The following is a 15,932-nucleotide window of genomic DNA, read 5'->3' on the forward strand; positions in this document are numbered from 1 at the left end:
TGCTTACCTCATCACCTCAAAGAAAACACTGCTACTCAGGATTATGTATGTATTTATTTTAGTTCAGTTAAACATTGTTTCATTGAAACGGTGTAGCACTCTTTGCCAACAAGCCATACTGGAATTGTTGGCCTCTAACAGTACAAGTGGGGATATTTACACTATATACATAAAGTTAACACACCCAGGTTCTCAAAGGTCTTTCGTTACACTAGATCACATTTGATTTCATTATACTAGATCACATTTGATAACCACTGCATTTTGAAATTTTAGACCTTAGTTAAAATTTAGAGATCTGAACTTGCACCAAGTTTTCATGAAAAAAAAAAAAAAAAACAAACTGATATTCAACCAGTTTACTGAAAACATAATTTAAACAAATATTACCTTGAATTTTTAGTGCGTTTGTACACAATGTCAATTCCTTTATAATGAAGCCTGTACAGGTACTTTTGGGACAATTCTTAAAGATACATAATAGGAATTCATCAAAATGCAGTTAAGAAACATAGGAATATATACAATTGAACCCAAGACCCAAACCTGACATTATATACATCTATTTACAAATACATATGGACAATGTATGTACACAGATTATCATAAATATTGAAAAATAGGTTAGCTTTAATGGATTAATGCTGTTCTATAAATAACATTACAGTCATAACTGAAACATCCACGGAAGACAGTAATGCAAAATGAGGTGACAAGACAGTGGTTTTAATACTGAAGACTGCTCATTAATGGGAATTCACTGTTTAGGAACCTCAAGGCAGACAAGACAGCTCCAAGAAAACCATGCATTGGAATTTACTCTAGACAGCTTATTTTGAACTTCAAATATGGCCAAAGAGGATTGATGGAACTTCTCCACACTGATTTGCTGTGAGGATTCTTTTTCCACTCCTTCCTGGCTGCCATTAAATAGTATTTTCTCACATCTGAAAGGATGCAAAGTGTAGTAAAAAAGACTCTTGGCATTCCCTGGCAGATCTGACACGAAATCAACGATTCATTCCAGGAACTCAAGCAGAAGTGCCAATTCTTGGTCTGAACTAGAGGTGAGGTTCTAGATTCAAATGGAGTGCCAAAAGCCCAATAAATGAAAGCAGTGCTGTAGAATCCATCTTCTCACTGCCTTTCTAGATGGTCCCCAATTATTTTATTTTCGTAGAAATCAACAGAAACGGACCATTGGTTTCACCCAATGTAGCACTACAAGACGTCTTCCAGTTCCACAACGGTCTTTAATTACAGACACATCCTGCCTGTAATTTAGTCACATATAATACAAGAATGTGTAACATAAACCATGTCTGCCACATTTCTGGCTCTAGTCTAAAACTAAAAGGTTCAGTTCAAGAGATAACCTTAGAGCCAGATGACCAATTGATGATTCCATTATTTGCTTCCCTCAACCACTAATGGAATTATGTATATTAGACTTTAGACATTATGCCTGATGAGCAAAGTACCACATTATTTAATAATATATTCACCATACACCGTAACGTACAATAAATGTGCTCTCAAAGCCAAGTTTAAAGGTAATGTTTTCACTTCTAACCAGGATTGAAATGGGAAGGGTGAACATGCAGTTGGACCAAAACTACAACGTACACTCAGATTGCACTGTTTTCCCTAGCTAATGATTTGTTGGATGTAAACAAATAATTCTAAGTTGTACAAGAATGAGATGACAATCTAGTGCATATGAGTTTAAAAGCTTACTGCATGAGAAACCCAGTGGCCTATACAAAGAGAACTTATACCAAATACCGGTGTAACCTGTGGATTAGACCTCTACTGTAGACAGAACATGAACATAACTAAGCCATACATTATCAAGTATTTCACACCTCCAGTAGGAGATGAGCATTTTGAAAAGTTGTACTCTCTGGATAGAACAGTTTTGGCCTATAGCCACCAAATGCCCACTTTCCACTGCTGGAAGCAATGTCCAAAAAGGGCTGGCCCAAAAAAAGACCCAGAGCTATCAACATACAACTCTGGTGACAGATGCAACTGAATAAACCCTGTCTTACCCAATTGCACTATTTGGTACCTCAGAATTAGTTATTTTATTTTCCACAGAAATCTCTGCATTATCTTCCATTCTAATAGGTTGAAGCCATAAGCATCTCAGTCTGTATGAACCAGATTATTTGGGGACAGAAAAGTGATTAACAGGGTTCATCCGATTTGGTATAGCAAAAATCCATTAATTATCCTTTAAAGTAATGGTGAAGTTTTGAATGGAGAAAACTACGTTCATATTCAATGGTGTAATTTTTCATTACATCGTTTTCTCTAAAAATTATTTTGGGTAAAAAAGTATTTGGCTTATTATGCCTACAAAAAGGCAAGTCATTCATTTCCTTATACTAATACTTGTTTTTAAATACCAATTAAATTTTTTCATGGGATTTACTGACAACTGTTTCTGGATGAAGTTCAAAAAAAAGCAATTCTTAAAAGTAAAATAGTGCTTTTGAGGTCTGTAAGTATTTTTGGTACAAAAAGTAATAGTGTTTTTCTCAATGGTTATTTCAATACTTTGCTGTAAATTAAGAATAATTTCTCACATCGAATGGTTCCATTAGGCACATTCAAGTAAAATCATAAAATATCCAAGTTAAACAATGACACAGCCAAACATGTGGCTTGATAAAAGTTAAAGAGTTCGTCCATTCTCTGGAATGGAATAAAATTGTCACTTCCCTTCACCCGAGACTCGTGGTTTTGCTGTTAATATCCATTGCTATCAAACAGAATAGTTTCTTAAACAAGTTCACTTATTCTGTACTCAGAAGAACCAGCGAGGAATCTGCACTTCAGAAGGAAGTGAAACTGGAACATTAGGTGAAATTTCATAGTTAGTTGAGAGTTGACTCAACACTGGCATCAAAATGGACTAGTGGAGTTTGAGTGGTACCAGTTAGTGGCCACCTGCAGGGGCATTGTGCACCCAATCCAAAACAATCAAGGTCATGCTTCCGATCATCACCACTATGCCGCTCAACAAGAAGAGCAAAGCCTGCACCAAGACACAAAGAAAACTCATCAGCAAGCAAATAGCAGAACATACACGCTAGACATTCCTTCCCCTATACTTTAAAAAAAGGGTCTCGTAATTACTAAAATTATGTGTTTTTTTTTTATAGATCTATAGTTTTACTTTGGTTCAAGATATTTAAACTGTTTTAAGTGATCAAGGGGTTTATCTATAGCACAAAATAACTGCCTTTGTATCAAATGAAAAAGCAATTTACACTGAGGAATAAACTACTTCAGATACAACTGGACTGGATTTAAAAAAATTTTTTAAAGCAAAAATTAAGTCACAAAACCAAATCTAAATCATTCTAAGATGCAGTCCGAGTCAAACCCAGGTCTTTCTAAGAGACACGAGTAACTTTACTCCTAATCCTACCCTTCACTTACTACCAATGTCTAATCTTGAGCAAAACAAGACAACAGTTATGGTTTATAAACAATTCTAGTACTTTTATCAGACCACAAAGGCAGTGAAAAATAAGGACTGCATATCACACTATGTTTTGTAAAAACCCCACTAAGGCACCAGAACCCTATCGTTTGTGGTTAACATATCAAAATCTTTGTAATCAGTTGTTATACTTTAAGTACATAATAGTGACTACCACTAAGAGAAAAAAGGGCCCCCAAAGCTTTGCTTTTCTATACAGATGAAGACAGTCAGTCCCATTTAACAAAGTATCCCATTTTCTGCCCCTATTTTATATGCTCAACACCCAGTGAAGTGCCTGTCAGAGCGCAGGCAGTCAATAAACACTGGTTAAGCCAATGCGACAGCATCTTACACTCCTCTTTATCTCTATTCCCTCTCTCTAAAATACCTTATTATTAATTTATAAGGCAGCAAACTGACTTATACCTCCCCTTCTCCAATCTTCCACCTATGAAGTACACCATCGTATTTACTAGAAGCCTAAAATGGAAACCACAGCAAATGAGAGCTAAGAGACAAAAAAGAAAATTAGTTGAGGAATCTTTGACTCACCCCAATCTTTTGTACAGATTTCATAGATTCTTTCTTCACTAACTTGATATAGAAGGCAGATGGAAGAATAAAAATCAACATAGCAGCGGCAGATGCACCTGTAAAAAAAAAAAAAAAAAAAAACCTCTTCTTCAGTATTCAATGAGTCACTTGCTATTTATTAAACCTTAAAAAACCCCATTATTTTTGGTGCTAGGAAAAAGTGGCACTGAAAGTGGATGTAGTGAGCATAGCAAAACCTAAGAACAGCCAAGTGTCTTAGCACATATAAATGGGTAAAGGCATACCGGTATATGGGCAAGTACAGATGTGTACACAGATGAGGACAGAAGTATCTCTCCAAAAAAAGCCAGTTGTTGTCGAGTCAATTCTGACTCAGCAAGCCTACAGGACAGAGTAGAAGTGCCCCACAGGGTTTCTAAGGAGCGGCTGGTAGATTTGAACTGCCAACCTTTTGGTTAGTAGCCTGAGCTCTTAATCACTGCACCACCAGGGTTTCCGAAGTATCTATAGGTACATGTAAATACAAATATGTGGGTGCGGGCATTTCTGTCACTAAAGACAGAAACGGATACTCTTCAGACATAGCCAAATACCTTCTAAGGTTGGCTTTCTGGGTTTGAAAGCTTAGGACCAGAGTTTCCTGGGACAACTCAGTCAACTGGCATAACACAGTTCACAAAAATCATGATCCATATTCTAGTGAAGCGAGTAGCGTCTGGGGACTCAACACTTGCGACAGGCCATCTAAGATACAACTACAGGCCTTTACTCTCTGGGGCAAAACAGAAGAAAGTAACCAAAAGCTCAAAGAAGCAAGTCTACATGAGCCACAACTTCATCTACTCTGAAACCAAAAGAACTAGATGTTGCCCAGCTACCACCATTGACCATTCTGACCAGGGTCACAAGAGACGGTCCTGGAAAGAATGGGAGAAAAATGCAGAGCAGAACTCAAACTCTTAAAAAAAAAAAAAAAGTCAATCAAACTGAACAGTAGACAACAAAGGACTCCCTAAGACTATCATCCTGAGATACTATTTAAAAGCCTAGGACCAAGCTTATCCCGAGATGACCTTTTAGTAAAACAGAGGGGCACACAAAATAAAGGCTATTACCCCTAAGGATCAAAGCTCTGTGTAAAAACCATCAGCATGAGACCAAAAGGTCACCAATTACTCTACAACAAAGATGAAACTAGAGAACTGGAAATGTAACAAACAGAAGACAAAGAGAATGTTGACACATTGTAATAAATGTAACTAATGTCACTGAACAATTTGTGTGCAAACTGTCAAATGGTAACCTAACATGCTGTATAAACTTTCACCAAAAATTCAGTGTTTAGAAAAAAAAAAAAAACCTAATATTTGAATCAACTTTGATACTTCTTAAAACTTACCAATGAAACCAAAGATATCCCTAATAGTTGGTACAAAGATAACAAGCAAATTCGTAAGTCCCAAGATAGACACTGTAATGAAACTATGACGCCACCAACTGAAATCTTTTCCTGCACACAACAAATGAGTTACGGAACTCCGGATCTGCAAAAGAGGAGAGTATCAAACTTTAGTGAATGCAAGAAACAAGCCAATAGAAAATGCATCTAGAAGAGCAGCTAGTTCTAAAGTAGAACTGTGCCCCCTCCTCCACTGCTATTTTCTGAATGTTGGAACACTTAAGAACATTCTGTTTCTAACTATGAAGAAAAACGCCCCAGGATTGGGGGGGTGGGGTGGGGTGGGGGAGAATCCTATCAAAAGAACCATCAACTTGGCATTGCTCTACTAGTTTTGCCCTTCTCCCAAAAGTTGAAAATCTCACAAATCTTTCCAGGTTTAAAAGCTCATTCCTACTGAAAGCAAGGTGACTACTTACCGGGAAAATAACGACTGGTACTGTCAGGGTGACGGCCATCAACACGGCCAAGCGGACAATGAGAAGAAGGATATCAGTTCCCAGCACGGTTGAGTATGTATGAAGCAATTCTGCCTCAACATGTTCTATGAGGAAAGACAAAAAAAAAAAAAAAAATTCCAAGTGTCCTGTTTCCTCTGGAGATTAAGCAGTAAATCTAAGTTTACAACAAGATTTGCCCCCAAGTTATTAGCTACTCATAAAACCACTATAAACTGAGAGGCTAATAAGATTAATTTGGAATTATATTTAATGCAATTAAAATAACATTGAAGGAAATTTTTTCTAAATGCTGAGTAGAGATTTAGCCACATGACCTCCATTAAAAACAACAGGAGCTAATTGGTGAAATCCTTTGGTTTGGCTGACTGTTTGTATGTGTTCCTTAATTTCAAGGTGAAGGGGAGAACTAGGCAGGATGAACTTAAGAGGCAAGAACATCATACAAAATGACTAACGGTAGGTATTTCTTTGACCCTGGATTTTAGAAATTACTGATTAAATACACAATAGGAAACTCTTAGCTCTAAATTTAATTTCTCACCACAAATAGGAAACATACCAAAATAGACTGAAAAAATTTTTTTAAGTGATGGAACTATCATATAAATGAATTTCACTCCAATAAAGTTTTATAAACCAGATATAGTTTACCATAAAATGTCAGGTATCCAAAGAGGGCAGCAAGCAGGTACATGAGGAACATGGCAAAAAATGAAATCTTGGACACATTCATCATTCTTTTACGGCTGCGGCTATGAAAATTCAAAGGAAAATATGTATTCATTTCAGCAATGATTATAGCAACAGTTGTAAAATATTTTCCCAATTTTCCCAAAAAATTTATATAAAAATATTTACTCTTTTAGCTCTTCGTAAATGGGAAGAATAGCAGGGTGGCAGACAAATGAAAAGGTCAGAATGGGCACAGCATAGACAGTCTGAAAAGAAGATAAAATTTTACTTAGCATCATCGTGTAACAAACTCACATGCTGTCACAGTTTGGAAGCTTATATTTTATATAAACTCATCTTAGAACGAAAGCCTAAAATAATTAGGTTCCCTTGCATAGTTTCCACACCTCTTAATCTGTTCAGGCGTGATTCATTAACTGGCTAATCCTAAATTTTCTAAACCAGTGTCTATTCGCCTTCCTCCCTTTACTCTGGAAGTTATTTTAAAATTTCCAGTGGGTAGTCTTCCTCCCTAATGTCTGTGTTCCAGAAAATGAAGACTAGTTAGTTACCTGTGAATTGAAGATAAAGTAACGTGGTCTGCAAGAATCATCTTCAGTCATGTTAAATGTCACATCAGGTGCAAAAGCTGGCTGTGTTAAGGTGCTGTTTATTGTTTCATTAACTAGGTAAGCAATTTCCATAGGACAGGGAATCTGAAATTTCTTGCAAATCACCTGAAATGCAGTATTTTGCATTTTGTTAAGCTGAATAATGTGATAGGGCTTATAAAGCTTTATCTAAAAAGCTTTAGCTTTACAAAAACTATACCTACCACAATCAGAAAGAACATCATACACAACAAGGAGAGGCCACTGGTATATCCCAAATATCCTAGAAGGAGGAAAAATATCTACTTTAGTTTAATGAAATCAGTTTAAGGCAAAAATATTTTCTCTCTTGAATAAGTCAGTCCTGCTTGGAAGACTTTAGGCACTTAAATGGGGGTACAATATTAAATTTCTAATTCTTATATATTAAGATATGAAATTACTTAATACTTGTTTAAAAAACCAAGCTGATAAACTCACTATTATTTACAAAGAGCAGTAGGACACTGCAAATGTCAATGAAAACCCAACAACTCGTAGTGTTTTGGTCCTTCGGTTGCTACCCTGTTAAGATTTTGCCAGAACTACAGGCACTGCATGACACAACTCTCAAAGGTACGTTTATGCAGGCTTTTTAGCTCTCATTAATTTCTATTAAGAGAAATGTCAACTAGGTGATAAGAGGCTCACTACGTCAGCTCTCTCTAGAGATGGGTTTGCTCACCTAAATTTCTCAGCAGTGACAAAGGAAGAATGAGCACCAACGACACCAGCAGAACCAAATAGTCACCATTCAGATACCACAATCTGAATTAAAGAAAAATAAGATAAAAACCTGTCACAAATACCCTCAGGAACAATAAACACATCTTTTAAAAATAGAAAAACTGCTTCTGCATAACTAGTCAGAAGAGAAAATCACAGAAGGGCTGTAATTCTAACAGGACTCATTTTATAGAAATGCTATAAAAGTAAACACACACAAAAAAACCCTCAAAGTTTGGGGAAAATATCACTTGTTCAAGAAGCTTATAGACAGGAATAAACTTCTAACTTTGTGAGCTAGATGAATATTGACACAGGTTAGAAACAGGGCATCAAACAGTGTTACTTTTGTCTCACTGTTTTGCTCTGGGAAGGTTGCCAGTGGATTCATAACATAAAATGCTCCTTAAAGGCTTGATACTAATGTGGGAACAGGGCGGCATTGTTCCGCTGATAATTTTATCTTTAAGCATTTTTAGAAAGACTGTACACCAACTTTGTCATAGCTTTAGCTTACAATTTCAAAAGCTAGAAACAAGGAAGCTTTAAAACAAGGATTTTTTTCCCAGACATTTGTTTGCAAACACACACTTAAACATTTGAGCACGGAGGTTGCATTCATACTTGGAAAAAATGCTTAAGCAAAAACCAAAACCAAATTCTCCAAACCAAGACTTATTCCATGTTATCAGAGTATACTGTGGCATCTTGACCCACCTTGTCTTCAGAAGTGGTCAAAAGAGTTCTTTCATAACTTCAAGAAAATACTACGTATGCCCCTCAGAGTCCTAGCAATGTCTTTTCCTTCTTAGGTGATCATTAACTTCATCTGTTTTTTAAATCACTATTTTCAAATTCTAACTGCCTGTGAATTCCCCTTCATTCACTTCAGCAACAGGTAAGCTACAGAAAACTAATATTTAAAGACCAGTTTATCAAATTAAATTTCTAAAGCCACCCCAGAGATAACCACAACTCTGTTCCGAGGTAATGAGCTGCAAGTAAGTTGTGAGGTAAATTAGCCCTCTCCATGTTTACTTTAGATAAAAACCCGTTAGCCCACTAGGACAAATAATTTTGCTAGAAAGATAAGGCTTTCAACAGCATGACCACCATTTTCTGACAGTCTGCTTTTTAAACAGATTGATTCCTAAGGATTTCAAACGTAAAAAAAAAGTCAATACAGGAATCAACTTTTAACATTAATCCAAAGCTCCTGTCCTAATTTAGGTTGGGGTACGTGTTCGATAGCTGTAACTTCCTAGGAAGTGTGACCACAGAGGAGGTAAATTTCAAAAAACTTGTTTTCACATGCAGGTTAGAAATTACTTGTGCAGAAATTACAGTGGTAGCTACTACCTTTGGCCTTTCATCCTCAGAAGTTCAAATCAGCTTATGGGGGAGGAGTTTTTGGTAGGTAACAAAAGAAACATTTATGAATTTAATAATTTATTGATAATCATTTGGTATCCAACTTTCATAAAATGTATCTAACAATTTTTGACTATAATTGTTTATCAGTAACCTTACTTAGCACCTACCCAGTTGTATCTTCAATGTTCATTAATGCCTGGATCACCAAAGGTAACTCATATTTCACTATGAAGAGGTAGCTTGACATAGCTGGAGGAAAACAAAATTATACCATTACAAGCGCAAAACGTGGCACGTGACACTAAAGCTAATGTGTCACAACTCTGTGCTACACAATGAGCAAAAAATCTACCCAAATTGCTTTTTGAAAAATTCTTACCTCCAATGTTCTGCATTGTAATTGATCCAGAGGCCGCAAGCTTTCCAACTAATCCAAATGCCTTATGTCCCAATTGTTCATATAATAAAGACCCTGTAATTTGAAAAACAAGTATTTTATAAGAAAAAGAAAATCATGATAGGTATGCATATAGTTTTGGAAAAATTAAGAATACTATCATACCTCCTTCATTGGCAGTCTTCAAAAGGAGATGAACAGAATACAGGGAAAATATGGATACAAATGTCAAGAGAATTCTGATGAAAGAAGGAAAAGGCACGAGATTATAAACAAGCATAGGTATATTAAAGGACAATTCTTTTTGGTTATTTCAACATTAAATATGGAACTAGTCCTAATATTTCTCACAACAGACTGTCCTCCTCAAGGACTGGTGTTCGTTTTCCTGCTGTGCTAGTTGGATTGTCAATTTTCCTCACTGGGTGCTGAAACCCTACATCGTGTCTCAGATACTTAATAGTTCTATGACATTGATAAGGGCAAGGGTTTACCCACTGAGCCAAAGGGACTGGGAGACACTAGAAAGCCCAATTTTCCAGTGGTGGAGTTACAAGGTTTGTATTTTGATTCGAGTACCATGATAATTAGCTGTACGCTTGCCTTGAATGGTAGGTAAAATGGTGATAATACCTGCCACTAAACCCATCCTAGGAGATAACTGTAATATTTAATTGATAGATACAGGGAAGATCTTTAGATCACATAAGGAGAGGAATGGGATTAGAAAGGAAGGAGAAAAACACATTTTAACACTTTAAGCGTCAGGCACTACAAACTTTACGAACCGCTGGGTAGAAATCAGAGAAATAACTACTTCCAACCAGTGGTATGGAATACAAGCCCAGCATCGTCACAAAGTTAAACAATGCCTGTGCTAGACCATGGAGCATCAGCCTATCAGCCCAACTGTATGGGCTCTCCCCTAACTTTTACTTGGCTTGAATGAAGGGTGTGGGGTGGAGGGGGTGGGAGAGATACAGAGGGGCTAAAGGCACCATATTTTCAATCACCTCATATGAAAAAGCTGAACAATGAATAAGGAAGACCAAAGAATTGATGCCTTTGAATTATAGTGTTGGGAAAAAATCCTGAATATACCATGGACATCCAGAGGAACAAACAAATCTGTCTTGGAAGAAGTACAACCAGAACGTTCCTTAGAAAAGAGGATAGCAAGGCTTCACCTCACAAACTTTGGACATGTTATCAGGAGAGACCACTCCTTGGAGAAGGACACCATGCTTGGTAAAGCAGAAGTCCAGCAAAAAAGAAGACCCTTAATGAGATGGATTGACACGGTGGCTGCAACAATGGGCTCAAACACATCAGACTGTGAGGATGGCAAAGACTGGGCAGTGTTTAGTTCTGTCGTACATAGGTTGCTGTAAGTTGAGACCAACTCGATGGCACCTAATAACAAAGGGGCCTTAATGTCCCTTAGTTTTCCGTTAGGGCAGGGATTTTCACTCCAGTTTCACTTTCCTTCTCTCCAGACAAAGCCAAGAAGGACATGGAAATACTCTCACCACCACCTCCCCCCAAAAGGAGCAAAAAAAAAACACAATCGGGAAACTCAGAAAACTCTGCAAACAAGAAGACAGTCACATATTTCTTGATCCTATATGTGCAAATTGCACATACCACTTTGTGAGGCGCTGGTTAAAAAAAAAAGTCTATCAATCAAACGTAGGTCGTGGCATTAAGCTGCCAAAAGTTTTACGGGCTCTAGTCAGTCTGAGGTAGAAAATGACACCATCATCAACCTCATCTATAACTAAGCAGTTTAATAAAAAACAATTCTACAAGTCTGCTGACAAATTAAGTCCTATCGTCCCTTAAAGGGAAACAACGAGGGGTGAATAATCATCACCTCTGAGATTGATAAAGTTAGCTATACAGAGTTGCTTAGGCTGAGCATTGTTTAACCAGACTATGGCAACCATGCAGCCTCTGGCCCATTTACCTCTACACCTCTAAATGCATACACCTTGTAAAATACTGATGGATAAGAAAGTCACTTTAGCACTCTTGATATTATTTAACCATTTATTAAAATGGTTAATCATCAAACACACTGTTGATATACATAGCTTTTCATGATCACCTATGAAAGTGTAAATAATTTCCAAACTGCAAGAACATACTAGAATTTTACTTTCACTTACGAAATACAGGTGCTATTTTATTTTAATATAAATTCTGTACCATAACCACATTGGCAACATTTTTAAAGTGCCTACAGTTTTTTCCCCAAGATCCAGTGATGCCATTCCAGTTACCCACTAAATACTTTAAACTTCAGGACCTTGTATATGTAAATTTCCCATCCTTCACGTTACTAAGTGGTCTCAAAAAGTCTCAGGCTAAAGAAGCAAGTCAGACAGAAACCCAGCTACCAGTCAGAGCTTTGCAAAGGTCTGCTTTTCTTTTCATGAACATTCTATCCTGCTGGAGAAAATAACTTGAGTAGAATGCACCAGTTGTTAACGAAACATATCTCTCACAAATGGACAATTCATATACTAAATGTATTCATGGTTTTCTCATCCCTACAACTGAGTGAAAACCTCCACAGAAACTGTCTTAGCCAGGAGTCTGTAAGTACTTAGACTTTATAGCTACGATACAAACATCACTGAAAGTGCGTGTTCAAATTTACATGTATTTTTCCTGTTTTTCTGGAAGGACTGTATTTTTTTAAATCACATTTTCCAAGGGTCAGTGACCCTGCCCCCCCCCCCCCCCATTAAAGAACCACTGCTTTCAAGTCTTATAAAACTCCAAAATTCTATTGTAAATATTCTGGAAAGCACAGGAATAAACTAACTCTAACTGGACAACTAAGAAAAAAAAAAAATTAAGGCATGTGCTCATAAAATACTCATTTTTTTACTATAACATGTGGTAACCACATAAACCTAGAAGAAAAAAACTTAAAAAAGACCCAAAAAAAAAAAATACTGCTTGCTTTTCAGTTTCAAAAAAATTATGACTCACTTTTCTTTAAACAACACGTTCCAGGATAGGTAAATGCCACCACACCCTACCTACTTAGAAGAATTAGTTCTTTTCCTGATGTATGTAAATGGGCCACAGGTCCTTGGGGAGCTTCGTCAATTCACCAGACTGAACCAAACTGATTCAGAGGCACTATGCTAATTAGTATTTTTAGTTTAAATGTTACAATGGTTTTTTCTACCCAATTGGCCTTCTTGATATTGTGCACTTGTTGAGCAGAATAGAGACTTTTAAGTTTCTCATGTTTTTAATTTTAAACAAATGATTTTTAAGTCAACTACTTCAACTATAAATCCAGTTCCTGGAGCCAACATATATGTTGTAATATCACATTAACTGCCCTGCATGGCAGACTCGCTACTTACACATACTTACATAAACAGAGCAATTCCAGTATTAGCCATGGCATAAGAAAGCCCAAGGATTCCACTGCCCACAATCGCATTGCTCAGATTAAATACTGACATTCCAAAGGAAGTAGTACCTGGATGCTACACAGAGGGAAAACGATAACCAAACATATAACAATAATTAAATGGAGAAAACCAGCTTCGGGCAAGTTAGCTTTGAAATCTAAAGCTTTAAAGTTAGCTTTGAAATCTTTTACTCCATAAAGCCACAGACACACAAATTACTATTTTTAACTTACAAAGTCTGTTTCATACTTCTTCTTCCCCAAATTCGATTCAAGTAAAAAGTTCTGGTTTTCAGGATCTACGTCTGCATAATGGCTAGGAAAAAAAATACATACATATTATTTTAAACAGGATTGAAATACACATAACTATACAACAGATCACTTTAACACAAACAGAACAGTCCACTTTCAGTTTTCACATCTTCAAGTGAATGCATAAACTTGAGTAGGCGTCGACTCTCGCAAAAGATACCCACATTACGCCAAAACAGATGATTTCAGAGATGGTGCACTCTCTTCAAACGCAGTAAGCTAAATCAACAGAAGCACAGCCCTAGGTAAAGAGTCCTCCCCCCTCCCACAAGCCTTTTGGTTTTAAAAAAACACAAAATTCTTCTTACCTTTTCAGAGCAGCTTGCTTAGTGGGGTAGGAGTAGTTGAAATCGCCGTTGGAACTGTAGCTGCTGCTGTCCTCATCCGGGGAAATGTTGAATCTTCCCATTTCGGCTTTCTTCATGATGGGCACTAGAAGGAATGGGTGCAGCGATCAGCGCTAGGCTCCTTTTGTCCTTGGCGGTGCACCAGCCCTCGCTTCTGCCTGCGAAGGTAGAGGCGGCGCGTCAGCACTGCAGCGCCCGCTCGCTCGCTCCTTCGCTCGCCCGCCCCGCGCGGTCACGTGACGCCTCCGGGCGGCGCAGCGCGGCTGATTCATCCCCGGCCAGGCGAGTGGAAAAGTACCAGCGGAGCGCGAGGGGCGGGGGCACGCCGAGGGGCGGAAAAGTACAGACAGCCGAGCGCGGAGAACAAAGATGATCCCACCGCAACGCCGTGCCCGCGGAGGCCTGCGCCCTGCGCCCTGCGCGCTCCGGCTCCCCTCTCCGGAGGGTTTTAGGGTTTCACACACTCCGTCACCCCACGTCTAGGCGGAGGGGGCGAGGGGGCTCTGTTTGACTTTTCCCTCCAGCTTCTTTGGTTGTGCACAGGGACGCAGGGCACACATCCTGCCCCTGCATTTGCTAGGTGTGCATGCAACCGAGGCGCACGGTCCCGTTTTTAGCACTTGTAACAACAATGCCGCGTAACCCCTCTTTTAATGCCAAATGGGGTTATGTTCCTGCGGCAGATAACATACGTCCAGATAAAGAAGTAAAAAGCTTTCGAGAGGTGACAAACGCCCGTAGCCGGGTGCGCACTGGGCGCCGTGGGTTTGTTTACACGTGCACACCCGTGCCCTCGGGTGCACACGTCCAGAGGCATTTGGCTGGCGAGCACTTCGCCCGGCCCGCCCCTCCTATGCCCGGAAAGGAAACTGATGCAACATCGATCATAGATTGTCAAACGTTCCCGACCCGTCTTCCCCAATCTTGGCCTCTATTATAATACAAACCTAAACGCACCTCTGCCGCCCCCAGACTCTTGGCTCCCTGGATTTAATTTATTACTATTATTATTATTACTATTACGAATGCAAATCGGTCACAAGACTTGCCGCAGCGAAGCCGCTGGCCGGGCCGGTTCCCCTCCCCCTAACGGGAGGACGCAACTCCGCGCGGAACTGGCAGGCGGTCCCCGCCCTGCGCCCCCTCTCCGCCTCGACGGGCGGCGACCCCGAACGGCGGGCAGCGACCAGAGGTGAGCCCCGCCAGGAGAAAACGCCCGCCCCCGGGGAACGGCCCCGCTGCCTTCCCGCCGCGGCCCCTCCCGGGCGCCCCTCCCCCACTCCCGCCCTGGCCCGCGCCCTCTGCAGGGACGCGTCCCCAGCATCCGTTACCTCGGTGGTCTCGGCTCCTGTGTCCCGGAAACCTCACAAAACACGGCTTGGGTGGGTTTTTCTCAAACCCCAAATAGTAAAAAAATTAAAAAAAAAATTTTTAAACCAAGAATAGGCAGGAAAAAAATAATTTTAATAAAGGAAAATGGCAAGTTGCCGCCCCAATAATCTGGCGTCCGCCGTCTTAAGAGAAAGACGCAAGTATGCGGGAGCGCGTGCTTCGGCGGCGGGCGGCGGTGCGGTACTAGACGCTCCGAGGCGGCGACGACTCAAGGCTTTAGAGGGGCCCGGCGAGCGGCGGGTTATAAGTGCCGTCCCCGCCGACGCGTCAGGGGGCGGTGCCGCGGCCGCCCGGGTGGCTTCCCTTTGTGTATCAACACCACCTGGGCTCCGCCCCGGCCCGCCCGGCCGCCAGGCCCCGCCTCTGCCCCCCCCCCCCCGCCTTTCCGCACCCTGCCCCCAGTCGCTGACTCCGCCAGCCCAGCCCAACCCAGCCCGCGGGCGCCCACGACCCTCCGGCGAGCCGAACCTCGCAGTGGCTGCAGCTTCCCCTCAGTCCGAACCCCCGGGGGCTTCCCTCTGCCTGTTCTTTTCAGCGCGGGCTGGTGCCCAACACATGTGCTTGTCTTTGAAGAGCGTTCTCCTTCAAATTACCCTCTGTCGCGAGTTACCAGCAGTCTTTGCTTTCTCCTCGAGGCTTTTTGGGGACACAT

The 15,932-nt window shown here is 40.1% G+C and overlaps 1 protein-coding gene across 3 annotated transcripts; it reads right to left on the minus strand.

Moving 5' to 3' along the window:
- Positions 1 to 35: 35 nt before the first annotated feature.
- SLC38A2 (solute carrier family 38 member 2) lies at positions 36 to 15,519 on the minus strand. 3 transcript variants are annotated; one of them, XM_049882903.1, is made up of 16 exons: positions 15,220 to 15,519; positions 13,850 to 13,973; positions 13,461 to 13,542; positions 13,187 to 13,302; positions 9,956 to 10,029; positions 9,773 to 9,865; positions 9,561 to 9,642; positions 7,979 to 8,061; positions 7,479 to 7,537; positions 7,216 to 7,380; positions 6,830 to 6,909; positions 6,623 to 6,723; positions 5,930 to 6,054; positions 5,451 to 5,595; positions 4,049 to 4,146; positions 36 to 3,043 (listed from the first exon to the last, which is right to left on the minus strand). In XM_049882903.1, exons 2-16 carry the CDS (start codon positions 13,963 to 13,965, stop codon positions 2,945 to 2,947), a joined length of 1,518 nt encoding a protein of 505 aa, XP_049738860.1. In that variant the 5' UTR covers positions 13,966 to 13,973; positions 15,220 to 15,519; the 3' UTR covers positions 36 to 2,944. The 3 variants fall into 3 exon arrangements, with proteins under 3 accessions (XP_049738860.1, XP_049738859.1, XP_049738861.1); XM_049882902.1 differs by having other exon boundaries at positions 13,850 to 14,046; XM_049882904.1 differs by lacking the exons at positions 13,187 to 13,302; positions 15,220 to 15,519 and having other exon boundaries at positions 13,850 to 13,940.
- Between the last annotated feature and the right edge of the window lie 413 nt (positions 15,520 to 15,932).

Source organism: Elephas maximus, chromosome 4 (genome assembly GCF_024166365.1).
Source record: "Elephas maximus indicus isolate mEleMax1 chromosome 4, mEleMax1 primary haplotype, whole genome shotgun sequence".
Classification (NCBI taxonomy): Eukaryota; Metazoa; Chordata; class Mammalia; order Proboscidea; family Elephantidae; genus Elephas; species Elephas maximus.

Excerpts from the sequence above, each read along its gene's own strand:
- SLC38A2 (XM_049882903.1), bottom strand. The coding sequence starts at position 13,965 with ATGAAGAAAGCCGAAATGGGAAGATTCAACATTTCCCCGGATGAGGAC. Across the intron at positions 6,055-6,622 it reads TGGATACCTGACATTTTATG|AACATGTTGAGGCAGAATTG; the intron begins GTAAACTATATC and ends CTTTCCTCATAG. Across the intron at positions 4,147-5,450 it reads GGATATCTTTGGTTTCATTG|GTGCATCTGCCGCTGCTATG; the intron begins GTAAGTTTTAAG and ends TTTTTTTTACAG.